This window comes from Macaca mulatta, chromosome 3 (genome assembly GCF_049350105.2).
Source record: "Macaca mulatta isolate MMU2019108-1 chromosome 3, T2T-MMU8v2.0, whole genome shotgun sequence".
Lineage (NCBI taxonomy): Eukaryota > Metazoa > Chordata > Mammalia > Primates > Cercopithecidae > Macaca > Macaca mulatta.
The window spans coordinates 150,985,015-151,011,996 of NC_133408.1; the positions used below are offsets into that span (position 1 = coordinate 150,985,015).

General features: G+C 35.4%; 2 protein-coding genes and 1 pseudogene across 15 annotated transcripts in view; 1 reads left to right on the top strand and 2 right to left on the bottom strand.

Moving 5' to 3' along the window:
• Positions 1 to 26,982, bottom strand: part of IMMP2L (inner mitochondrial membrane peptidase subunit 2) — an 870,942-nt gene that overhangs the window by 681,935 nt on the left and 162,025 nt on the right. The window lies entirely within an intron of this gene.
• On the bottom strand, positions 11,460 to 12,262 carry LOC718640 (mitochondrial ribosomal protein L24; the record flags this gene model as incomplete). Its single annotated transcript, NM_001257844.1, is given in 1 exon segment — positions 11,460 to 12,262. A coding segment is annotated over 1 exon segment (651 nt). The 3' UTR covers positions 11,460 to 11,550.
• Positions 12,778 to 26,982, top strand: part of LOC144340115 (argininosuccinate synthase-like) — a 42,059-nt pseudogene continuing 27,854 nt past the window's right edge.

Consider the following 26,982-nt stretch of genomic DNA (forward strand, 5'->3'; position numbering starts at 1 on the left):
CAATTCACTAAATAATCCCACCCACAAAAGAACTATGCATGGGTGAAATTTCTATAGTTTATGCACTAAAAGTAAAGTCTTCCCATGACTGCTGGAAATCACCAATATGACTGTTCTGTTTATCTTATGCTGTTATAGCAACCAAGGGAGACAACTGGAAATGGGATAAAGTCTCTTTTATACTGATGAAGATTAACAAGGGAGTGAAATCAAGATAGTAAAAGAAGGAGAAGGTGCTGTGATTTAGCCAGACATAATAATTGCTGACATACTACTATATTTCATTTTAGATCTCTTTCCTAGGTGTGCAGATGAGTGTACTCAACTCCATTTCAGTTGTGTTCTTTAACGTACGCTAAGCTAGACAGCTAGAACAAAAGCTAAGCTAGAAAGCTAAAGTTTATTTCCTAGACTTCCTGACAGTTAGATGTTGGCACATCACCTAGCTCTTGCCAAGCAAATACACTGGCATTACTTTGGAAAGCAAGGTTAACACAGTGAGACAGAGGCCGGCTGCTGTTGCCTCTGCTGTTTTTACTGGCAAGGTCAGTGACACAAAAATCTGATTTTTCTGCAACATAGTAGATCTGAATGTCCAACCTCTACTTTCATGAAGACAAAAGCTACGGCCAGGGCATCCATGTGAGGTGGCCTCCTAATTCTCCAGGTTCTTCTTCTTTTTTTTTAATGAGACAGAGTCTCTGTCACCCAGGCTGAAGTACAGGTGCATAATCTCAGCTCACTGCAACTTCCACCTCCCAGGTTCCACAGATTTTCCTGCCTCAGCCTCCCGAGTAGCTGGGATTATAGGCACCCACTACCACTCCTGGCTTATTTTTCTATTTTTGGTAGAGATGGGGTTTTACCATGTTGGCCCGTCTGGTCTGGAAGTCCCAACTTCAAGTGATCCACATGCCTCAGTCTCCCCAAGTGCTGGAATTACAGATGTGAGCCACCGTGCTGGGCCTCTCCAGGTTCATAAACGCCACAGAAATTGCAGCTTCCTTAGCCACCTATAAAATGAGCAGCCACTACTCCAAGCAGAAATATGCTCATTGGTTGTTAAGCAAGAAATAAACTTTCATTGTGTCTGAACCATTATACATTTTTTTAATCTCTATGTTACATAAGCTAGTGGTTACCCTAACTGATAAGGAGTCCAATAAATATTTATTGAACGAATGTTAAAGAAGAGGAAGTAAATGCAAGAAGGAGGTGGAGTGAGGGTGGGAAAGATGGTGAAAGATAAACAGATGGTTGAGGATCTTGATTTTTTAAAGAATTAATGGGATAAATGTTCTCTTGGAGTACAGAATTATTTCATACTATTACAATTACTAAATTAATAATAACCTATTTGAATTTATTTTCTATTGGTTTTTCAGTATAACATCTGTTCACAATTCCTATCCTGTTGAAATTTATACTCTAATCCACTCCATAAATTTTAAAAAATGATTTCGGTTTCTGATTACAATTTTGCCATAATGTAATTACAAATCCAAAAGTTAGGGAAAGTCCTCCATAATACATGAAGCTAAAATCAAATATAGACATCAACATAATACATATGCAAAAACTAGATTTTCATTTTATTACATGCATACTAATTATTAAAATGTAACACTTTTGATAATATTTTAAAGCAGTGTCCCCATAGTGTGCTCCACAGACGCCACTCTGATGGTCCCCATGAACTTTTCAGGGGGTCTATAAGGCCTCCATTTCCAAGTACGTATCTGTGAGGGATGATTGTTTTCATACATACTCCAAATCAAATAACATTACACAACATATTGAATGCAAAAGCAGATATAAGAATCCACCTGTTTCTATAGGCCAGATATTAAAGAGATTTACAAAAATGTAAAACAGGCCTAGGGCACAGTGGCTCTTGCCTGTAACCCCAGCACTTTTGTAAGCTGAGGTAGGAGGATTGCTCGAACTCACGAGTTTGAGACCAGTCTGGGCAACATAGCGAGACCTCATCTCTACAAAATAAAAAAAATTAGTGAAGTATGGTGGCACATATCTATAGTCCCAGCTACTTGGGAGGCTGAGGCAGGAGAATCACTTGAGCCCAGGAGGTCAAGGCTGCAGTGAGCTATGATCATGCCACTGCACTATAACCTGGGCGGCAGAGCAAGACCTTGTTTCCAAAAAACAAAGAACAAAGCAAAAGTAAAACAGTACCCTCTTCTCACTAAATATTTTTGTTTTGAAATATATACTTTTCATAAAACTGTCTTATTTATGTTGATACATAATAAATTTATTGTTTTTATTTTTAAATGAATATATATTTTAAATGTTCTCAATCTTAATTTCCAATATGCTAAATATTGATAAAACTAACCTACAGAACAGAAGCTCTTTAGGGTCCTAAATTTTTAAGAGTTTAACGAACCATAAATAAATTAGTGAAATCCTGTAACAATGCCAGGATTCCTTTTATTAATAGTAAACAATAAACTATATTTAAATATAGCCAATTTTCTATATGAATAAAATGCTAGGCAGTCTTCCTATTGCTGTAGTAGAAATAACATGGCATTGAACACATGGGTTTAAATACCAGTTTCACAACTTATTAGCTGTGTGGGCATCTGGTCCCTATTATTCTCACTACTACCATTACAACAAACTCAACATTATGCATATCAAAACTAAAATTGTTGCATTCTGCAAGCATTCTTGAACACTTAATTACGCAGAATTATAGAGAGTAATTTATATGTAATTATATACACTTACTAATTCAATTATCTGGGAGTGTATTTTAGCTAACTCACTATTCAGACTTATACTTTCTATAGTAGCAGTTGCAGCATAACTGAGTATTCTTAAAGCAAGCAATTAATAAACTCTAACATAAAATTTTTCCTTGCCAAATTATATCTGTCTTGTTCTATGGAAACTCAACAAAATACTTACTTGTTCAAGGGCCTATGTTGATCCAAAGATTTCCTTTCAGGAAAATGTTGGTGCTGCCTAGGGATACTAGTACCCTTCAATAAAAAAAAGTATTCAACTAAGAGAGCTGTCTAGACCACTCATCTTTGATAAAAGAAGATCAGCTTTATCATAACCTGTATGTCAGGCATCCAAAACCTAGGAAACTACTCTTCATTACTAACAAAATAATACTTTCAGTAGGTATGATCTCAATTCTTTTACTCATCTACATTTTACAAAATGGCTTGTTGAAGAAAGTTAGGTTCTAAGAAGGAAGCTCTAAAACAATAGTCTTCATTTTTTTCCCTCTCATATTCCTAAAAGAATTTTCTAAAAATCCACAACATACATTTTCAGTTGACATGTAAAAATTTTCATCATGAATTTAAATGATTGCAAAGGCTATAATTTCCAGCATGTCACAAATACTGTGATTTTTATATAAAACTGTTATATCAGTCTTTTAAGGGAACCAAAAAATCTAAATTCCACAGTAATCTGATATACGCCAGCAAGAATTTTATTTTTTAAAAAATTCAAGAGTTAGAAAATGTATATACACTTTTTTGCTTAAACTCATTTCTAGTTATCTCCCCACAGGCTTTTACCCTAATTTAATCATTTTTATTTCTAAAAGTTTTTAACTGATCACTTCTCTTCAATAAAAATGTATCTTAAAATTGAACTTTTAAATTGTGTTTAATTTTCTAAAACTGTTATGTTCAAAATAAGAAATATATGGAAATGCATTTCTTAATGAGAAGGGCTAGATTTTTTTCTTTTTTAAAATAGTGTATAGGCCTCTGAATGAATGTTACTCATTGCTAGTATAAAGTTTCACATCAATTTTTTCTATTTTTTATTTTCTCTGTTTATGAAAGAACTGAAATTGTTCACTAAGTAGACGACGAGAAGGATGTTTTGTTATGGCAATGTTACTGAAACCAAAATCACATAGCTTATTAAAAATATTTGATGTTTGAAAACTATCAGCTGTTAACTCAATTACATCTTCCTTAAGTTTGTTGAAACCGAAGAATTAGAAACCATATGAGTTGCTCTGCCTTGCTTGTTGTAACATGAGTCAAGAGCAATTCTGAATTTTTAAAAATGTAGTCTGTAAAAAACATACCTATCGTAGAAATATTTCCTCCTTTTTGATCATAATAAAGTAACCCTCGTGTTTCCACTTTTGTCAATCTTACTAGCACCAGCCAGTGTATTTCCTAAGACCGTTAAGGCTTGAAGTAAAAAATACATTGGAAATGTATCTCTTCTTCATTATCCTGGATTTCTAGAGTGTTAGTCTAGCTGATTTGTCTGCCTACAGTCTTTCCTCTCTTCAATCCATCCTCTGCACAGCTGCAAGAGTAAAATTTATATAAAAAATCTAATCATGGGACTCTCCTGTTTTAAAACCTTCAAGGTATCTCCAAATTAAAATACAAGCATATAAGGACAAGATTACCTGATCCCTATTGACCTCTCTAGCCTGATCTCCCAACCACCTCCCATTTTCTCCTGTACTTATTCTTTTAGCTCCCTGTACACACCACATGGTTTTATGCATTACCTTTCCATCATGTTGTCCCTCACCAGAATATCCATTCCCTATTTACTGCCTAGCTGATTCTTACCTGTGCTTAAAGGCTCGATTCAGTAACCTTCTTTTCCAGAAAACTTTCATGTAAGATCCCTCACACACACACATCTACCCCTTCCTGCACATACAATGGGCACAGGTTATTTTCTTTGTACTGCCACAGCGCTTATCATTTTGTATTTAAATAATATAATTATCGGCCGGGCGCGGTGGCTCAAGCCTGTAATCCCAGCACTTTGGGAGGCCGAGGCGGGTGGATCACGAGGTCAGGAGATCGAGACTATCCTGGCTAACATGGTGAAACCCCGTCTCTACTAAAAATACAAAAAACTAGCCGGGCGTGGTGGCGGGTGCCTGTAGTCTCAGCTACTTGGGAGGCTGAGGCGGGAGAATGGCGTGAACCCGGGAGGCGGAGCTTGCAGTGAGCCGAGATCACGCCACTGCACTCCAGCCTGGGAGACACAGCGAGACTCCGTCTCAAAAAAAAAAAAAAAAAAAAAAAAAAAAACATAAATAATATAATTATATCTCTGTCTCCCTATATAGACAGTAACCTCTTCTAAGGACTAACAAAATTAACAGCACAAAGCAGGTGCCAAACATTAAAAGTCAAATTGAATAAAATAAAACTTGATTGTTAATCATAAGAATTATAATAGCTAGCTCTTATAATTAGCATATTCACTTCTCTATTCATATGCTTTTAGTGTTCTTCTGTCATCTGCTAGTTTTTACATTTTACTTGTATTGTGGTTAAAAAAATAATCTATCTCAATTCCTTTTTTTGCAACTAGGCAGAGTATATATACATATATAGAGCACAGCTCTGTGACTTTGGTGAAATTACATAATGTGTCTTAGTCACAGTTCCTTTATTAATAAAATAGTAATTACAGGATCACATTCAGTAGGTAGGATTAAATTAGGATGCTGTTGTCCCAGCTACTTGGGAGGCTGAGACACGAGAATCACTTGAGCCCTGGAGGCAGAGGTTGCAGTGAGTCAAGATTGCACTACTGCACTTCAGCTTGGGCTACAGAGTGAGACTCCATCTCAAAAATAATAGTAATAATAATAGGATTCATGTGAAATATTTTATATAAACTATAAACACTGGCCAGGCATGGTGACTCACACCTGTAATCCCAGCACTTTAGGAGGTCAAGGCAGGCAAATCACTTGAGGTCAGCAGATCAAGAACAGCCTGGGCAACATGGTGAAACCCCACCTCTACTAAAAATACAAAAATTAGCCAGGTGTGGTGGCAGGCGCTGTAATCCCAGCGACTCGGCAGGCTGAGGCAGGAGAACCGCTTGAACCCAGGAGGTGGAGGTTGTAGTGAGCCAAGATCATGCCACAGCACTCCAACCTGAGCGACAGAGTGAGACTCTGTCTCAAAAAAAAAAAAAAAAAAAAAAAAGCAAAACAAAAACTATAAACATTATGTACATAATAAAAATTGTTTATTTTATTAAAATCACATCCATTATAACAAAAAGTAGAGTGGTTAAAACTCTAAACAACAGGAAATACCTTAAGAAATAAGACAAACTTTAAATAAGAAGGTCTTAACCTTTCTGCTGCTGAACTTTTAAAATTTAATTCAGTATAAAATTAATATCCCGCAGTGGCCTTTGCACAATCCTGTATCTCCTTAGTTTCCTGTACCTCATGAAAGATGTAGGAGAAATAAGTGATTATTTGAAACTGTTCAGGTTGGGAAACATGATCTGCTATCATGAATATTTCATTTCTTGAAAATATTTTCATGCTTATCCTTTTCAATAATGCCACATCATAATGCTTTATTTCATCTGCCCGTGACAGACATCATTACTAATCCTATACAGCTGCTTGTTTCATGCCACGCTAGAGCAGCTATTGAATTTCCTACAACATGGCAGCCAATCCTGACATTCATATGAGGAATACCATGATAAATATATAAAGGACTATAAATAAGGCAACAAGAATTAAAACATCATAGGTTCTGAAGGTGGCATCTTGACTCAAGTGAAAGAAACTCAATAAATAACCAAAGTTGAAGGATGAAAATGAGAAACAATTACCAACTAGTTTATAAACTACAGTTTAATCAATTTACAGGGCCAATAAACCTAGCACTCCAATCTTGATTTTTCATGCCATTCCTTGCCAAAAAGAATCATGGCTTCTGGAGAAATAGCTAGCTTCAGGGCTAGATACAGAAGATACACAATTACCCTGGATCACCTTGCTAGGCCAAAAAGTAAGGAAACGCTCAAAAATGATATTTTAAACCTATCACAAAGACTTAGAATTATAAACCACCAGTAAAAAAATTTTTTTAATAAAAAGTAGATGGAAATGATGAAGAAGGGAAGTACTGGCAGAGCAGGATGCTAAAGACTGACTAGTAAATGAAGAGTAAATACTGGCACTGGTACATCATCATTTTGCAACCATGACAATAAAGCCTGGTCCAGGCAAGAATTATTAGTAGATGCTAAATCAAGAGAGAAATTTCAATTAAGAGCAGGATATACGCAGGGTATCTGAATATCTCCCCATGGATTGCTCATTAATAGCAGGGGGATAAGTAGTAACTAAAAAATAGAGAAACTAGACAGTACCTTGACCAGATAAATATTGAGTGCTTCCAGATGCGATGCCTGGAAAAGAAAAATCATTTATATAATATCCTGGCTAGGAATGCAAAATTTGAACCTAACTCATGAGAAAACATCAAACAGACCTCAAATGAGAAGCATTCTATTAAAAAGGAAGGAAGGAAGGAAGGAAGGAAGGAAGGAAGGAAGGAAGGAAGGAAGGAAGGAAGGAAGGAAGGAAGGAAAGAAGGAAGGAAGGAAGGAAGGAAGGGGCAAAGGCCCTGTATTCTTCAAATATATCAGTGTTATAAAAGATAAAAACAGCAAGCTGAAGAATTGTTACAGATTAAAGATTAGAAGAGATTAAAGAGACCTGACAAGCAAGTACAATACACGGCTCCATACTGGATCCTGTACTGGAGAGAAACAAAAAGCCAATGTTTATAAACTACATTACTACGTACACTGACAAAATTCAAATATGAATGTTAAGTTATGTAATAGCAATATATTAAAGTTACATTTACTGACACTGGATATTATACTGTGATTATATAAATAAAATGCTTTAATCTTAGGAAATTGCATTGCAATATTTAGAGGTGAAAGAAGGCAATAATATCTGCAACTTTCAAAAGATTCTAAAAAAAGAATATAAACATATATTCATTCTCTCTATACATATGCATTCTCTCTATATGTTATTTCATAAATATATTCATTCTCTCTGTATATATGTGTACACACACGTATATATGTGGAGAGGAGAGACAGGGAGAGAGATCACATGATAAAACCAATGGGACAAAATGTTAGCATGTCAACACTTGGTAAGTCCCAGCTTTAAAAGAATGTGGGTATTCTTTGCAACTTTGATGTAAGTTTAAAATTATTTCTAAATACAAACGTTGAGGGGGAAAAAAGCAGGCAAAAGATAAGCACAAAATTCAGGTACTGTGAGAGAGAGGAATCGGAGAGAGGAGGAATGCACAGAAGAACGTGCTGACCGTGTTCTCGGTGACACTCGTGGCTGTTCCTCTTATTGCTATGCTTTGTAACTACCTACATGCTACATATATTCCTGTGTGGATAAAATATTCCATTAGTAAATATTACATCAGAAAGAAGAATAAAAAAAATACTCTGTGAATTGTTTTAATAATTTCTTTAAAACTACAGTAAGAATATGAAGAGCCCACACAATGCAAGCACAACAGGACATACGCTAATAGGTATTTCTGGAGTAATAATCATTAATTTGTTTTTATTCCTACTGGGTTAAAAGCATAATACTATATTTAGGTCAAGTTATTTAGTTATCTTCATTCTTCCTCAATTTGGTAGTACTTCTTTCTCTCAGCAAAAAGGCTTTTTTTTTATTAACACAACATGTAGTACAGTTAACAAAAGCTAATACACATAATTATAGCTAATATTTATCGCTTACTAAATGCCAGGCACTATGCTAGTAAGTACTTGATATATATTATATCTTTCAATTTTCACAGTTACTCAAACGATATAGATCCTATTATTTCCCCCCTTTTCACATGGGGAAAAAACAAAAACAGAAAGGTTAAGTAACCTGTCCAAGGCCACACAGCTAATGTGAGTCCAAATTTGAACCTAGAGAGTCTCATTCTAGACCTCATACTTGTAAACAACATGCTCCACTGCAACTGAACCTGAGATTCTGTTCTCAAATAGTTCTTACATTGAAAACCTAGGTAAAAAACCAGTGGATAAGCAATAGATTATAGCTATTATTTCCATTCACTGAGCAATGAATGCTGTACATAAAGACTATCTTAGATTTGCATCCCCCTCTTCGTTTTTCCTTCTGACCACTCATTAAAAAAAGGAAAAGATATTATTAAGTAATTAAGATGCTACCAGAGACAGAAGAACAGATAGAAAAACTTTTAAGATATTCTCAATCTATATACACTACATAATCCACATTTTAAAAATATTGAATATGCTTATATGGAAAATGCTGGTTATAATGGATATAGGAAAAAAGAGTTTTCTAGCATAATAGAATTCTCAGGTGTATTATGTGGATATGTCATTTTATGGCAGCCCAGCATCCAGCCCTTTTCCTGACATCATCCCTGCTTCTTTTGGGGGAATTTTCTGTACTATGCAGTCCTGGTGGAAGCATAAATCCAAATACATGTTCTCCATTATGGAAACTAAAGACATCTTTTAAAGGCTGCTTCCAGAAAACTCTCTGCTCACTCCAAAGGTATAGGGAAGTGAACATAGAATCCAAGTTCAGTCAATCAGACACATTCTCTCAAGATTTAGTGTATTAAGTAGAATCAATGCACATACCAAAGATGTGGTTAGAGTTTATTTACGCCAGCAACACAGCCTAACCTTTTTGTTGTTGTTGTTCCTGAAAGTTCTTGCTACCAAGATCTTCCAGATCTGCCTAATTCTTATCTGTTTCAAGCATAACTCTTTAGTCTCCCTTCAATCCTGTAAGCTTTTTCCCATCCCAGATACCAGATTTGTCTAACAAACTCCTTTTTTGCTTTTAAGTCAATCTGTTTCCTTTACCGGCAACAAGAGTAACAACAACGACAAATCTGTAAAATAAAATATAAAAGCATAAGGGGATAAAATTATATAATCTTATTTAGCAGTTCTTTGGGTGACTTTTATTCTTTTCCAATGGTTTAGTATACTGGGAAAAGTACTGGCCAAAGTATTTAAAGAGCTAAAATCTAGTCCAGGCTTTCCATCAGCTGGCTTCAACATCTGAAGTGTGAATTCATTCTGGTCCTCATTTTTTTTAAAGCTGTAAAGGAAGATGGTTTGAACTTCAAGTTTTGTTATATTCATAAAATATTATGTTTTATAGAAGGGACCAAAGATTTCAATGACAATACCAATAATACAGACCTTCTTTCAAGAAATTAGCACGTGGATGACTGTTACAGTATTTCCTGTTCTTTTTTAATATTGTTTTCATAGAAATAAGATGTTACAGTAGTTTTTCACACGACAAACAGGAATCAAATACTTTCAGACCATTTCCCTAAAGGGATGACATTATGTATCTCAGAAGACTTAGCAGTAATAAAAAACTGGTTTGAAATATTACTATCAGTAAATAGCATTACATTTGTGAGACGCACAGGCAAAACAAGGCATCTTCTATAGGTTTTTACATTTTGTAATACCACAACATTCTCCTGAAATGTTATTCCCTTCATGTTTTCAAATGTTGTATAAATACCAGCCTTACATAAAAGTTTCAAGTTCAAAAGAATAAAAAATTCCTTTAAAAGATAACTGATAATTAGACATGTTTTGCTACAGCTGTATAAAATTCATTGGTATAATTACTAAGGAATATATTCATAATAGTATTAGGATTTCAGTTTTCATGAAAGGGCTAAAATTACTCGTGTCAAAGTCAGGCAAAATTTTGCAAACTGGCATTAATCATGAATTGGTGAGAGTCTAAAAAGCCAGTAGGAAATCGTAGAATAAGGTCAGAAGGAGTTTTAATGTTGAAACCAATACATCAATAGAAAAGTACTGCTACCAATTCTTTAAAAATTAAAAAAAGAAGTCATTTTCAAAAGCCAATCAAGATTAACAATCATTAAATCACATCTCCAAGAATAATTATTATTTAATTTTAACACTTATCAAGCATTAACTGTATTTAAAAGGTGATGAGACTTTGTTCTTCTCATAAAAGTTTTATCTCCCTAGACCTAGGCTTAGATATATTATTTGTTACCACCTCTCACAGCAATTCAAAACACAGGTCATCTATCATGGCAGTCAGGCTAAATTCTGGATGGCAAAGAGGAAGATGAATTAGTCCTTGGTCTTAAGCACTCACCACCATGGAATCAACTCAATATAATGTGATACATGCTAGAAAACAATAGTATTTAGTATAATCTGTTAAGGAAGTAATTAATTCTGTTTAGGGACAGAGGAAAAGCTATAAAGAAAAGGTGACATATTAAAATTTTATAAAAGTATCAAAAACTCTTATCCAGACAAAGGACTTCACTGTCGGTCAGATCTGAGTTTAAACCCAACCCTAACCCGTGTTGGTCATGTGAAACTGAGCCAGTTGTTTGGAAACCTAGAATGTAGGCCTAGTTCTGCTGCTCTTCAGCCATACCCTTAGGTAACATTTAACGTCTCTCAGCCTCAATTTCCTAATCAATGAAAAGAGTCAGTGAGTCATTCTCTATGATCCTTAATTTCCCCTCCAGTAATAACATGACTCTATACCTTACAGTAAATTAGAGAAATTCTTTTTTTTTTTTTTTTTTTTTTCATAAACTGCTCTTTATTGGCATCTGAAAAAGAGGTGCCTCAGCCTTCAAGGCTGGGACAGAAGTTGGGGAGGAGCTGCTGTCCCTGGGCTCAATACCAATAGACCTTCTTGTATTTCCGAGTCTCCTTGATCCCCATGGCCTCCATCACCTCCTCCTGTAGTGTCTTTAGACGGGGCACGTAGGTTCTTTCTAAAGCATCTTCCACTGATGTGTCTTTGGGGCCATCAATCCATGTTTCAGGGACGATGCCATCAGCTCTGGGAAATTCGGGTTTAGGGATAATTCTCCCCGATCGTGTGGAGACTCGTACCCGCTCTCCTGCTTCAGTAAATCTCCACTCAATCTCAGTGGGTTTCCTGTCCATAGGATCCACAAGTTTGACCTGGCGGTGGAGCAAGGGGGCTTCACTAGGGATCATGGTTCCTCGGTAATCCATGGTCTTGCCAATGTAGCGGTAATATGTGTTCAGCCCTCCCACGACCACGCAGTTTTGCTGCCGGATAACTTGAACCACTTTGCCCTGCTTTCCGGCATCCTTGCCTTCTAGGATCTCCACCGTGTCCCCACAGAACAGATACCAGTCTTCATCAGAGATGGGTTCCACAACCACTGGGCGCCGCCTGCTCCATGGGGCGTTCTTCCTCTTGTCTGCCAAGGAGCCTGAGGGGCTCATCCCATAGCAGTAATTGGGGGGCAGAGTGACCTTGGATGCCAAGGCCAGTAGGGCAGAAAGACGCATGCCTGGAGGCTGTACGAAATCCCTTTGCCAGCAAAATGCTCAGAAATCTTCCTTGTCAGCTCTCCACTTTCCGCGGCACTTCGGCTGCTCAGCACATGGGCCCTCCGAGAAATTCCTATTGATATTGAATGTGTTCATTTAGCAAATACCTCTAGAACACCCAACTAGGTACTACTGGGCTAAGCAAGTGGAATAGATCATTGAACAAAATAAGCAAAAATCTCTGTTCTCAGGGAGATTACACAGAAAGCATCTATGGAAAAACTTTTAAAATTCTTTATTGCACCCTTGTTCAAACAGAACTTCCCTGTACAGTTGACATATATGTTAAAAATAGTTAACACTGGAAAATTTCCAAATAACCATAAATATTAACACAGAGAAAGAAATCTAGACAGTGATGAAGTATAGTTAGTAGCACTACCATCAAAATCACGTTTCTCTAAATTCACACTGAGTCAGTGAGCCTTAGCAGCTTGACAAAAAGGCAGCATGTTAATGAGATTTCCCTAAACCAATTTAGTATATAGCCATATTTTTTCCTCATTTAAATTATTCCATAGTTTCTTAAGAACTATGATACAACCAGGTAAGTTTTATTTAAAGATAAATAAAATCTGTATATAGTGAGAAAATATTAACACAAAAACCTACAATCTCACTTCTTTTTCAGATATTCCACTTCCATACTTGGTGTTTTCAGCCTCATTTTAGGCTATTTTATTATACAAGATTTTTATTTCAGTTATATATTATCACTGTTTGAAAACTGATTTATTATTCAATAGGCAATTGTAGGACATCCACTCTTAGGCATCTCCAAAACAGAAACACAGTCAGAGTATGCCAGGTGATGGAGGGGCTACAGAAAGGATACATGATGAGGTAAGGAAGAACAGAATATAGCCACCCTCAAAATACACAGCAACTTGAGGAGAGTCATGGCAAGTCTTACAATCTTCCATGCTTGGACTCTTGTTTACTAATTTACTAATTTCTCTGTAGGATTTTTCCCGTTCTGTTATGGTGATGTCTTCCTCATGGCTGCTACAGTATCCTAGATTCTGCAGCCTGCCTTCTCTCAAAACTTTTGAATCTTTCTATTAATTGCATCCCTTTCTTAGAAAAGAAGATCTTACTAGGGTTGTGGTGACTTTCCAGTATGCAGTATAAAGTCCTCATGTTCAGCCCCTTAATGGCTGTGTGCTTTTGACTGCCTTTGGATAATGGGGTCACAAGATTTTAAAAAAACAAAATCTTGTTAGCATATGCCTAAGGCACTCATCAAAAGAGGACTATAGCATAGGAGGTAACTTGAAGTTTCTAAGAAAGACATGCAAGTACCTTCTGTGGACCCTTCAGCATGTAATGATACCGTATGACCATGGAGACTGTATGTACTGAGACTGAACTGAGAAGTCACTCCCACAAAGTAGGGCCATTTCTTTGACTGTCAGGCACTTTTGGTGGAATGTTCAGTATATAATAGTGACACAGTATCACCATAGAGACTGTATGTACAGAGACTGAACTTAAAAGTCACTCCCACAATGTTAAGGCATTTCATTAAAGGCACAGAAGTAAACACTGGCAAATATATATAGCCTATACTAAAAATTTAAAATTCTAAAAGGTGTGAAGAAGTGGGTGTAGTCATATGTTTATGTAATTTAAATAGGCTCAGCTTAGGAAACTATTCTTTGAAGCAAAACAAAACAAACGTACAAATAAAATATTGTGAAAACACTGTTTTTAAAGCTGAGCTGGTCAGCATCAAACATGCACTTCAAAGTAGCGTGTCTTAAGTTTCATAATTGGTATTCTTCAAACTGTGAAACTCAAGAATATATTGACAAATGGCCACAATTTTGGGTAAGAGAACAATCACCTTGAGAAACATTTTCCAAAGTTTCAGTATTCCAATTTTACCAAGGAGAAACAGCCAGCATTATACAATTGCCAGTCTGAGGTTCTGTGCCAACATCATGCATAAAAATTGCAAGCAATGACCAAACAAAATATAAAATACAAAGGACAAATGCTTGAGGAAATGGATACCCCATTTTATATGATGTGATTATTATACATTGCATACCCGTATCAAAACATTTCATGTATCCCATAAATATATATACTTACTGTGTATCCACAAAAATTAAAACAAAAAATCTGAAAAAAAATACAAAACACAACAAAGAAAACTTTGGAATAATACTTCCTTTATGCTGAATATTTCTACAAAATGCTGGAGCCACATGAAAGAAAAGAATATGTATCTCTTATTCTCTTTCCTCTGTCAATGGGCACGAGATAAATATTCCTTCACCTTCCACCTGCCACCCACCAGATGCCACTGGCTGCTATCACATAACCACAATATGAGCCACCTTACAAGGAAGCAGATACCAAGGAAGGCAGAGAAGAGAGATGGAGTTGACTGCCTATAAGCATTCAAATGATCACTGACTTTGTCACTTCTTCTGATGAGTTCTGTTCTTTTTTTTTTTTTTTTTTTGACATAAGTGAATTCTGTTTCATAAAAAAAAGGAAATGATGAGAGTGGTACAGGATGGCAGATAAGAAAGACAATTTAATCTATCTCTTTCCCTCCTACTCTACCCAAAAGGCTATGAACATAATGTATGAGCAAGGATGATAAGAAACACTAGTTTTGCACTAGAAAAACAAAACAGGGACAGAACATTATGAGCAGTCATAATTCCTAATCAGTTTCATTTTTCTATTTCAAGTGCTGTAGATCACTGATCATGTTCTTGCAAATACCCATAAAGTCTACACACTGAAGATGAACAATTAGGGTATAAGTGAAAATAAAACATTGATTTAATCTGTTTTGTTACCCACTGGAGGAAGGAATCTATAAAATTATCCAAAGTTGTAATTATGGAGGATTAAGAGACTTGCCCCTACAAAATTATCCAATATTTTCATTATTGAGGATTAAGAAACTTTCCCCAAAACACTTTAAAGTAGCGTTAAGTGGTGAAAAAAAAAAAAATGTGGAGAGAAAGAGATCACATGCCTCCCACAGGGTAGTTGTTAAATGAATATTTCTTAAATTTAACTGAAAATATATAAAAGGAAAGAAGAAATAAATTTTCTACGAAAAGGAAAAATAATTCGAGATGATCAAAAAAGTTAACATACTGGAAGACAGTGCGGCACTGAGGAATGAAGGCTGGTATCATCTACTGGGCAGAATTGTTTTGAAAACTGGATGAGATGTTTGCAAATGTATTCAGCAAATGTCATGCAGTAAATACATTGAAATTGAGAAAAATCACTGACTAAAAGAGAGAAACCTGTTTTTCAGTGCTACTAAGTAAAGTGAAGTGGAAAAGAGGCCATGCATTTAGGATCCTCTTTCTTGGTCCTTTCATGATCCAGGAGCTGCTACTTGTAAAGCTGCTCTGTGGCAGATATTTCAATTTGTTTGTTTTCTTGACAACTTCAGTTATAAGCTTTGCTAATGCTTATAAGTTCCCACAGGAGAAAAATTGGTTAGTGAGGATTATGAACTAAAGGAAAATGGCTTCGAGGATAGGTTGGTAAGAGTAGGATAAATTCTAATATTATACAAAAATAGTAAGATTATACTCTACATATTTTATACCAAATTAATTTCTCCTGTACTGAGTACAGTAACTCATAAATCCCACTCACTCTGTCCCTAAGCATGAATGAAGAACATGAGAAAATACATCAGGGATTTAAATGAACGTATTTTTAAGTTAAGGAACTCATATTTGACAAGAATGGCTTATGTTTTAGGAAATACTATTTTGAATCAAATCAAAGTTGAAGTGGGTTTTTTCCCCCTGCTTTTTTAATCATGGAGGAAGAAGAAAAAGGCAAACATCGATTTCTGATGGTAAGCTTGCTCTGATCCTTCCCATTTTAGTCTGCAGCAAAGACCTCATTCAGTTCCTGAAAAAAGCCAAGCCCTCATCATGGTTACTTCAGATTATATAATGGGAGCTGCTCTGAACTATCCAAGCATAAAGCTGGTCTCCAAAATTGCTCATATGCTAAAGCTTGATATTGTCATAAATGTCTATAAATGCATACTGAATAATGTAAATTGATAACCTGTTGACAATGCATTTGCATAAATCAAGTCAATATTCATGTAATAAATTCACCATTGAGCCTTTTCTCTTTCCTCGTACTGATCATTCTGTAGCTAGTAAAGTCCTAGACTAGGCTGGTAACTTTAGGTAAATGAAATGGAAAGACTGGCATCCTAGAAGAACAACTAATAAAAACCTAAAAGAATTTAGTGATAAGAAGCTAGTTCTCAAGAGGAAACCTCCCCCCCCCCAAAAAAAAATGACAAGACTCAACAATTCCACAAAGCAAGCTTTTCAAAGTCCATTCTTTCTCCCACATTATTACTGTCCTTATGTCTAACAAGTACTCTGATGAACAACTTATCATAAAGCTCCTTGCATTTTTCACAGTATAAAGAGGAAAAAGCCCAATAGTTCTTACCAAGTTAAAACCAAAAGACAGTCAGATCCTGAGAGTCAAACAAGTAAAGACGTAAGTAAAATGTCTTTGGCCATAAATCAAAAGCTAATGGGACCTGATCACGTGAGTCTGACCCTTTAATAGTATTCTCTTCTTGCTTGGCAACCCAAGTGAGAGAACAAAGTTTCAGGGTTATCTGAGCCTGTGCGAAGACTGGATGGTGTATTCGATGTTAGCGATAGCTATCACATTGCTGAGGAAAAGTTACATTAAATCAGGGAAAACTATTGTCACTAAGTCTAGACTTTTGTTTTCAGAGACAAGAAAATGTGAAATTTAAGCATCAAATATGATATCATGATCTATCAAAAAGACTTGAATATTTCTGGTAAATGCTCACAGTTCCTACCAGAAGTTTAGCTCCTTCATAGTGGGGGGTCTTATACTTTAGTGCTGTCTCCCACTGTTGAGGAGATGCTCAGTAAGAGAGTCTTCACTGATGATTAACTCAGTAGAACTCTCAGGATGTAAACTACAGACTAAAAGAACTCACACATTGATGCCATATTTGGCAAACATTAAAAGGAACAGGCTTGTTGAGTGTTGCTACAAAGAGCAGAGGCAGATCAAAAGACAAAAACTACCAGGAAACAGATGAAAAACCATCAAAAGTAATAATAACAGTAGTCTTGTGAAACAGTAAAATATCTGCCACCAAAAAAAGTGGTTTTTGATCCAATCCATTGGCTTAAATTATGATTTCCAGCTCTGGTACTCAACTGGCTCATTCATAGTATCTGAGTGAAGTCTGGAAATGTGCATTTTTAGCAAATACAGCTCTCATGTAGATAGAAAACAACATGTAATCCTGGCTAAACAACCGTACCTCAGCAAACCTGTGAACAGATTTCCTGCATTTGGTAAAAGTGACTTTTTTTTTTTTTGAGATGGAGTCTTGCTCTTTCACCCAGAATAGAGTGCAATGGTGCCATCTCAGCTCACTGCAACCTCCACTTCCCGGTCAAGCAATTCTCCTGCCTCAGCCTCCCGAGTAGCTGGGATTACAGGCGTGCACCACCATGCCTGACTAATTTTCATATTTTTAGTAGAGAAGGGGTTTCACCATGTTGGCCAGGCTGGTCTTGAACTCTTGACCCCAAGTGATTCATCCACCTTGGCCTCCCAAAGTGCTGGGCTTACAGGCATAAGCCACCACGCCAGGCCAAAAGTGACATTTTTGAACTGAGGTTCATGTGAAATTTAAGAGCCTTTGTCTCTGTGAGATTATGTAGTTGAGTAAAATAAAGTAACAACCAGAACAACAACAATAACAATAGTAATACAGGAAACCTAAAAACATATGTTACTTGAGACATGCTATAGTAGCATTTTTAAAGAACTCAGGCTCTGGATTTAAAATGACCTGGATTCAAAATCCTATACAATTTACTAGCTCTGTGACCTTGAACAAATTACTTATCTTCTCTCAGTCTCAATTTCTTACAACAGTTAGCTAACAGAGAAATTATGTAGAGTAACTAACATTGTGTTACATAACACACAGTCAAACCTGTAAACAAAGAAGAGTAATGGTACAAATATCTAAACAAATCTGACAAGTTTTTAAAAAAATAAATTCTGAAAGTAAAAAAGCCTCATAATCTCATTAATTTAAAATATATGTGGGACCAATAAACACATAAAAAGATGTTCCACATCATTAGTTATCAGGGAAATGCAAATCAAAACCATGAGATACTACCTCACATCTACTAGGATGGCTACAATCAAAGAAATAGATAATAACAGTGTTCATGAAGGTGTGGAGAAACTGAACGCCATACGCTGCTGGTGAGAATGTGAAATGGAGCAGCTGCTTCAGAAAACAGTTTGGCATTTCCTCAAATGCTTAAACACAGAGTTACCATATAATCCACCAGTTCTACTCCTAGCTATATATGCATGAGAATTAAAAAGTTATTCAAAAATTTGTATACAAATGTTCACAAAAGCATTATTCATAATAAGCAAAGGTGGAAACAATCTAAATGTTCATCAATTGATGACTGGACACATAAAATGGGGTCTATCCATACAGTGAATATTATTAAGACATAAAAGGGAATAAAAAGTAGTGATATATAGAACATGATGAACCTTGAAGACATCATGCTAAGTGAAAGAAGTCAGTCACAAAGAACCACATATTGTGTAATTCAATTTATAGGAAATGTTCAGAATAGGAAAATCTATAGAGACAGAAAGCACATTAGTGGTTGCTAGGGACAAAGTGAATGGAGATGGTATGCTGGTGACATCTAAGGGATGTGGGGTTTCCTTTGAGGGTAACACAAATGTTCTAAAATTATTCTGATGAATGTACAACTCTGTGAATATACTAAAAGTCACTGAATTGTATACTTCAAACGGGTGAATCATAAGGTATATGAATTAAATTTCAGTAAAGGTGTTTTTAAAATAAATACATGTAATATATATTTGCATAATAAAAACTATAGTATATATAGTTATTTTCTTCTAATATTGGATTTTCCCCCTAGAAGTAGCTCCTTATCACCGAGTTCTATAGGTTTTTCTTAGTCATTCTTCTAAAATATCACTCTTTTATTTCCATTTCATATATAAATATATATGTGTATGTGTGTATGTGTTCATACATAAAGAAGGAAAACATCCCTCTATAATACAGCTCTATAGTATAGTATCCATCTGTAGTACAGCTCTATAGTATAGTATCCCTCTATAGTACAGCTCTATAGTATAGTATCCCTCTATAGTACAGCTCTATAGTATAGTATCCCTCTATAGTACAGCTCTATAGTATAATATTCCTCTGTAGTACAGCTCTATAGTATAGTATCCCTCTATAGTACAGCTCTATAGTATAATATCCCTTTACAGTACAGTTCTACAGTATAGTATCCCTCTATAGTACAGCTCTATAGTATAATATCCCTCTACAGTACAGTTCTACAGTATAGTATCCCTCTATAGTACAGGTCTATCATATAGTATCCCTCTATAGTACAGCTCTATAGTATAATATCCCTCTGTAGTACAGCTCTATAGTATAGTATCCCTCTACAGTACAGTTCTACAGTATAGTATCCCTCTATAGTACAGCTCTATAGTATAGCATCCCTCTGTAGTATAGCTCTATAGTATAGTATCCCTCTGTAGTACAGCTCTATAGTATAGTATCCCTCTGTAGTACAGCTCTATAGTATAGTATCCCTCTGTAGTACAGCTCTATAGTATAGTATCCCTCTATAGTACAGCTCTATAGTATAGTATCCCTCTATAGTACAGCTCTATAGTATAGTATCCCTCTATAGTACAGCTCTATAGTATAGTATCCCTCTATAGTACAGCTCTATAGTATAATATCCCTCTGTAGTACAGCTCCACAGTATAGTATCCCTCTATAGTACAGTTCTATAGTATAGTATCCCTCTATAGTACAGGTCTATCATATAGTATCCCTCTATAGTACAGTTCTATAGTATTGTATCCCTCTATAGTACAGCTCTATAGTATAGTATCCCTCTACAGTACAGCTCTATAGTATTGTATCCCTCTATAGTACAGATCTATAGTACAGTAACCCCTCTATAGTACAGCTCTACAGTATAGTATCCCTCTATAGTACAGCTCTATGATACTCTTCATGCCCAGCATCTTTTCCTTTGCTAAAATGCTTTTTCCTCCATTCTATGTCATTCTAGTAGGGCTGTCAGTCACAGGAAATTCCCAAATCCCACTCCTGCCACAGAAACTGCACAGGAATTTCTGCCAATGAACTGTCTCAGCTGTTTATATTTCCATGCTTCCAGGGGCCTATTTACTCAGCTTGGCTTTTGATTCTATGATATAACCACATTTTATCCAATAAATCTCCTTCTTATTTTGATTAGATAATCTCTGAGTTTAGTTTGCTTGCAATTACAAAACTCAATTTGATATACACTCTAAACTATTTTAATCTCTTCACCCGAAGTAATTCTATAAACAATTTGCTGTTAATCCTACCACAGTATTTTCTATGCACGTACAACTACACATCCACATATATATCTTATAATACTATACATAGTATTAAGGTACCATAATTGATTTTAGCATTCTTCCATTAATAATTCTAACTTAACTAAGTTTTACTTATTCATTTTTCTTTTAAAATCAAGGGGAATACAGATAATCCATTAAAAAAATCATGTTAAAATCCAAGAAATATTTACGGAACAGACTTGGTAGTTGAAGGTCTTTTTTTTTTTTCACACAACTTTAGATAATATTTTTTAAAAGCTGAAATATAATCTCTAATCAATTTTTGTTTACAATGTAGTTTGGCAGGTAATATAGAAAAATTATAAAACAATTATATGTCAGGATATAAGCAAAATTGCATGACAATCATACCAGCTGAAGCCCTGAAAATTCAATTCAATTTTATTAAATGTCAACTGTATAATGTTCTCTGATATGTGGATTGTATTGGCATTCAAAGGACCCTCCAAAAAGTCTATAGCTTAGCATACTTATAATCCAGTTAGTCAACATTTTATAATTGTCACAAATAGAAAAATTGATAAAACTTCCGGCAAATTTAAATATATTTAAGACAAAAATGTTCATGACTTTTATAATAATACTTCATATTTATTAGTACTTACTAAATCTTATTATCTAAATTATTTTCAAAGCAATTCTATGAAGCAGGTATTGTTATAATCACCCAAGGGCACCGTTGTAGCTGTAACTGGCAAATCAAAGAACTGAAGTCAGGTCTTTCTATCTCTAAAATCCCTTTCTTAATCAATACCTGTTATATCAAAATTATTTTAATGACTAAACAGTTGAACTGAAGAGTTTTTATAATATCCAATTGCATTCTCACATCAATATTAACATAAAAGCTGTTAGCAACAAATCTATTTTCTGAATCAGCTCAAAGACTTATTAAACTTGAGATCTTCTTGTTACATGAGAAGTTGCAGTATCAGTTTCTTCAGCACTATTATGAAGGTGAATTCAGATTAATTCAAGCCATCTAGTTGGCATGCAATCTTTACAAACATAAAAACAGGTTAGTATGCTCTCTTAATGGTGTAGTTATTCTGCATGAGAAACAGGTATACAATTCCATAAGAATACAAGATAATTTAAAACATATAATTATACAGTAGACCTTCCCATGTTTATACATATTTAATAATAATATTTATTAAAAGACTAATGACACCATTTTGAAATATATTTACTGAAAGGCTAATCCAGCAGTAGAATACAATCTGTTTATTAATTGAAGAACACAATACATGACATTTGTACACTGTAAGAGAAGACCAAAATTGCCAATAAAATATCATTCAAAACTTCAAGTAACCCTTACGGTAAAAAAAAGTCCTATTAAAGATAAGAAATACCATGTATAGTATCACTTCCTCACTTCTACAACATAATTCAAACTTAAACTGATACGTAAATGAAAATTTATATTCCAGTCAAAGAATGCACCCAATGAGAGTACATAAATTATATATGTATTATGCAGGATAATAGTTGTTATAAATATCTAAATAAAAGACACTTTAAAAACTGCAAAATATGTCAAGATGTTTACATGGTGAAATGAAATTTCATAATATTACACCTTAAAACAATCTCACGTTAGATTGCTGCACCTCAGAAAAGCACTACTGATATTTCACTGAGCCAAAAAATAAATAAATAATTCCCTTATCAAGTGAATATGGTGGAAAGGAACCATGCTGAAAGTCAAATAGAAATACCAGTCATTTTCTCAAATAATAATATATTATTAATAATAATACATATCTGAAGGCTTATAGTTTCAAGATCAGAAAATTCCAGAAATATAAAATGGCACATATTATCAAACTCTAAATAACAAAACTGTCTAACATGTAACTGCCTACTATTTGCTCATCAAGTAAATAAGAACTCATTTTGAGATTAAGAAAACTAGCAAGTTAGTTCAAGTTTGGAATTTTTAGATGAAATAACATTCATGAACAACTTTATTTTCTAACATTAATAACAGATTTCATACATCCACATAAGTTTAGGTAAAAACAAAATCCATGTATACACTGCAAGTGGCAACTGTTCTCTACAGCTGATTTAGTATTATGAATTATCTAAATAAAAATCAAAAGTAAGTTACTAGAAAATAGTAAAATAGCTCCATTGAAACTCTTCTGTGCATATTCTGCAACATTAATTACCATAAAATGATTAAATCACTGCTAATTTATTTGTCAGGAAAAAAATAATACTTTATTATAACACCCAAAAAATTTGAAGGCACTTCACAGTATTATGTCTTTTTATTAACACCATTCACAATGGTATGTTTATTAGTTGTCATATGAAGGCCCTGCCGTGAGAGTTTATAAACATTTATTAAGAAATACCCTCTACATTCAAAGTGAGATGATATTTAATATCTTCAGGGAATCTGAAATAGATTATATATTCATTGACTCCTACAACATGCTCGAGCCATATAATGATTTTTTTGTCAAAGTATGAGCAAGCTAATCATGTGGTCCTCCTCACGCAGACTGATAACAACACTCAGAATGCAATAGAACTAAAACTATTCACCTAAATGGATGTGAAAGGACTAGTGCTAGGGTTCCGATTTTTCTTTTTCTTTAAAATTTCAGTCCCTTGAAATTTAACTTCTTGAATTAATATGCAGCTATTAAAAAACAGCAGACATGTAATCAATATTTTTACAAACAGCTATTCCCTAGGGTTCCTTAAATATAAGCAGCAGAGGTATGCAAGATGGAAAATATCCAATTAGGTTTTCCTGGACCAATTTAGCTTGTCCAGCTATTGAATATTTTGACAATAAATAGTCACGCTTGAGTTTGAGAGAGAAAAATTAGCCCTTTGGTTAGCACTAAAACTAGTCTAAAATTGGCCATCTGGCTTGTCTCTGATACACTCTGATATCACATTTTATCATCAGAAATTGTAAAAAGAAATACCAGGCATAAACTGCTAACCTTAGAAGACAATTTAACCTCAGTTTTCTTCACAAAAAGTAACAGAATCTGTTTCTCTAAGGTACCTGAGTTGATTCTAAGTGAAAAATATCAGGTTATTCTCACTACTGTTCTCCACGTTTCCAAAATGAGAGAGCAAATCTGAGCACCTTATTTAAAAATAAGTAGATCTGAGAATAAAGAAAACCATGTTTTCACCCAGATGCCTGCATTTCCATCCACAAGTGCTGAAACAACACTGCATGAACTATTGTAGCTGATTAACCCAGCATAGTACTAGCAACGACATTAGTTTGGCATTAGTAGGGTGCAAAGTACAAAGGTCAGAGAGGGAAGTAGAGAAGGGCCAGACCATGTCACGCCTTACAGGAGATACTACTAAGTTGAGATGTTTTTTGACCTGTAAGACATGGGAGTCACTGAAAAAGTGAAAACAGAGGAGCAATGTAAGCAGAGACTGGATGAGATTTTTTACTCTGCTAGCAGTGTAGAGCTACTTTAGTGAATATGGTATATCCCCTAGCCACGTGTCTACTGAGCACTTGAAATAAACCATCTAGTTTATTCTGGATAAACTAGATCAAATAAAATATATTATTATAATCAATACCACCTCTTTATTTTTAAATGTAGCTACTAGCATAGGTAAAACTGTATATATGCCTTGTATAATACATTTCAATTGGACAGTACTTGTGTAGATGAAAAACTGTGAGGAGGAAAATACACTAGCAATGATGAGAACAAGGTAGACTATTGAAATCACCAAGGTGAGAGAGGACAGTCTCATCCAGAATATTAAGAATGGAGAAGAACAGAAGAGAAAGGTTCAAGAGAAGAAAGAAAAGAAGATGCAGGACTTGGTGACTGATTGAATATAAGGAGTAAGTGAGAAGTCATGTGTTCATTCATTCATTCATTCAAACACATCATTATTGCATGCCTAGGATATGCAGGTACCATGCTAGTTATACTGTAATGAGCTAAATGGAAGTCTGAAATGCTTACCAACTCTCTGGTTTGAGAAACTGTGGAAAGGATGTTATCACCCATTGAAATAGCAAACAGGAAAGAGGAACACTTTTATTATCATCAAATGTATCAAGTATGAAATGCGTGTAGGTTATTTAAGTGGAAATGTCTGGGAAGCAATTGGATGTCACGATCTGAAGTATAACAGAAATGCCTAAGCTGAAGCTAGAGAATATGGAATTAGCAGCAGACCCATAAAAGTGTTTGCTCCAGGAGAGGTTGTAGAGTGATAAGGTCAAGGGTCCAGGAAGGAACAGCAACACAAAAATTCTGAAAAGGAGAGAAAGGATCGACAGCAAGTTCACTAACAAATAGCCACATATGAACAAGAAAAATGGAGGAAGAAAATGTGGACTACAGTGATTGCAGAGAGGGAACCTACATATCCCTCTAGGGTTTCTATCTATGCACATGTGAAGTAGAAAGACTGAAGAGAATAAAGAGGGTTTCCCTCCTGTCTATATAACCCTAATTAGTTCCTTCCCAAGGCAAGGAAAGAGTAGAGTCTACTTCATAAAGAACAGAATCACAAAAACCAAGAGAACTTTTTAAGGAAGTAACATTCAATAGAATCAAATACAAAAGAAAAGTACCTAACTTCAGAGAAGCACTGAAAAGTATACAAAATACCAAAAAAAAAAAAAAAAAAAAAAAAATCAAAAAGTATTTGGCAAGTCAGAGATCACTGATGACCTTCATGAAGGCGATCCCAGTGGTAGGAACCAGCAAGACTGCCAAAGACTCCAAAGGCTAAAGAGCAAAAGAGAAGCAAGAAAGACCAAGTATAAACAACTGTTTCTAAAATCTTAACTATAAATAAAAAAATAATAAAGTAGTGAGCACAGAATCAAGGGATGGTTTGGGGTATTGTCATTTTTTATTTTGGACATGAGAGACCTGAGCATGTTCAAAGGCTCAGAAAAGCAGTCAGTACAGAAAAGCTGATTAAAGGGGCAAGAAATGGAATATCTAATGGAGCAAGAGCCTGAGGAATTGGGAGAGAAGACCTAGAACACAGATGGACAGGCAATCCTGAACAGAAGAAAGAACACCTCTTCCTCCAGAAATGAAAGTGAAGGTGGCTCAAGAGGCAAAGATAAATTCAGATGCAGGTAAGAACTCTAGTTTCTGTATTAAAATATTACTCAGGTTATATGGTAATTACTGGGCACCTTTGGCTAACAGTAGCTGCAAATGTGGTTCCATACTTCCAAGTATTTAATATTTACAGCAAATATTTTAAAGCCAAGGACATAGATTCATTCAGGTAGGGGAGAATCATCTTCAGTCTACTCTGTGGCCAGTGATCCATACTCTAACACACAAAAAATAAACCTGTGAGAAATGATTGCCATTAGTCATAAAGAGGAATGGAGGAAGAAAACATGGACTAGAGTGACTGGGGACAGGGAACCCATGTATCCCTCTAGGGTTTCTATCTATGCACATGTGAAGTAGAGAGACTGAAGAGAATAAAGAGGGTTTCCCTCCAGTCTATATAACCCTAATTAGTTCCTTCCTAAGGCAAGAGTCATAGCTATCATACTTTGCCACATTTAAACCTTTTGGGTGGAGTTATTGTGCTTTAAAGAAATGAGCCCAGATTCTCCATACCTCCACTCTGCCTGTTTCTGGGAGTGGTAGGCATGCCTAGGTAGGATGTGGTTCTCCAGGCTGAGTGGTCATAATTATTTTGTGTGATTAAAAAGAATCTGTTGGCCCGCCCATCATCATCTCTACTCTGCTCCAGTGTCTCCACCTACAAGTGAATGTGTGAAGGGTACTGGGCTTCACTGGATCAGAAAACCAAGCTAAGCCTACAAAACCAAGCCTCATGGTCCAACACTCTTCGCTGAAAAAGCCAGACACTGAGGGCTACCCAGAATTCGTCCACCTTTTAAACAGCACTTTATTTCCCTGCTGGCTTCTATACCTTTTATAAATAATGCTTCAGTCCAGAATCCCAGAAGGCAGGAGGGGTAGGTGGAGGATTCAATAATCAAAATCTCACCTTCAACCTCCAAAAATCCTAGTGACAAACTAAAATATGCACTAAGTTCTCCTGCCTCTTTCTTTTTCATGTTTTTCCTCACTCTGCCCCTTCTGAAATCCCCCTCCTTCCACTTTTATATGTTCAAGTCCATAAATATTCAGTTAATATGTCACCTTATCAAGGAAGTCTTCTCTGACCTGTCCG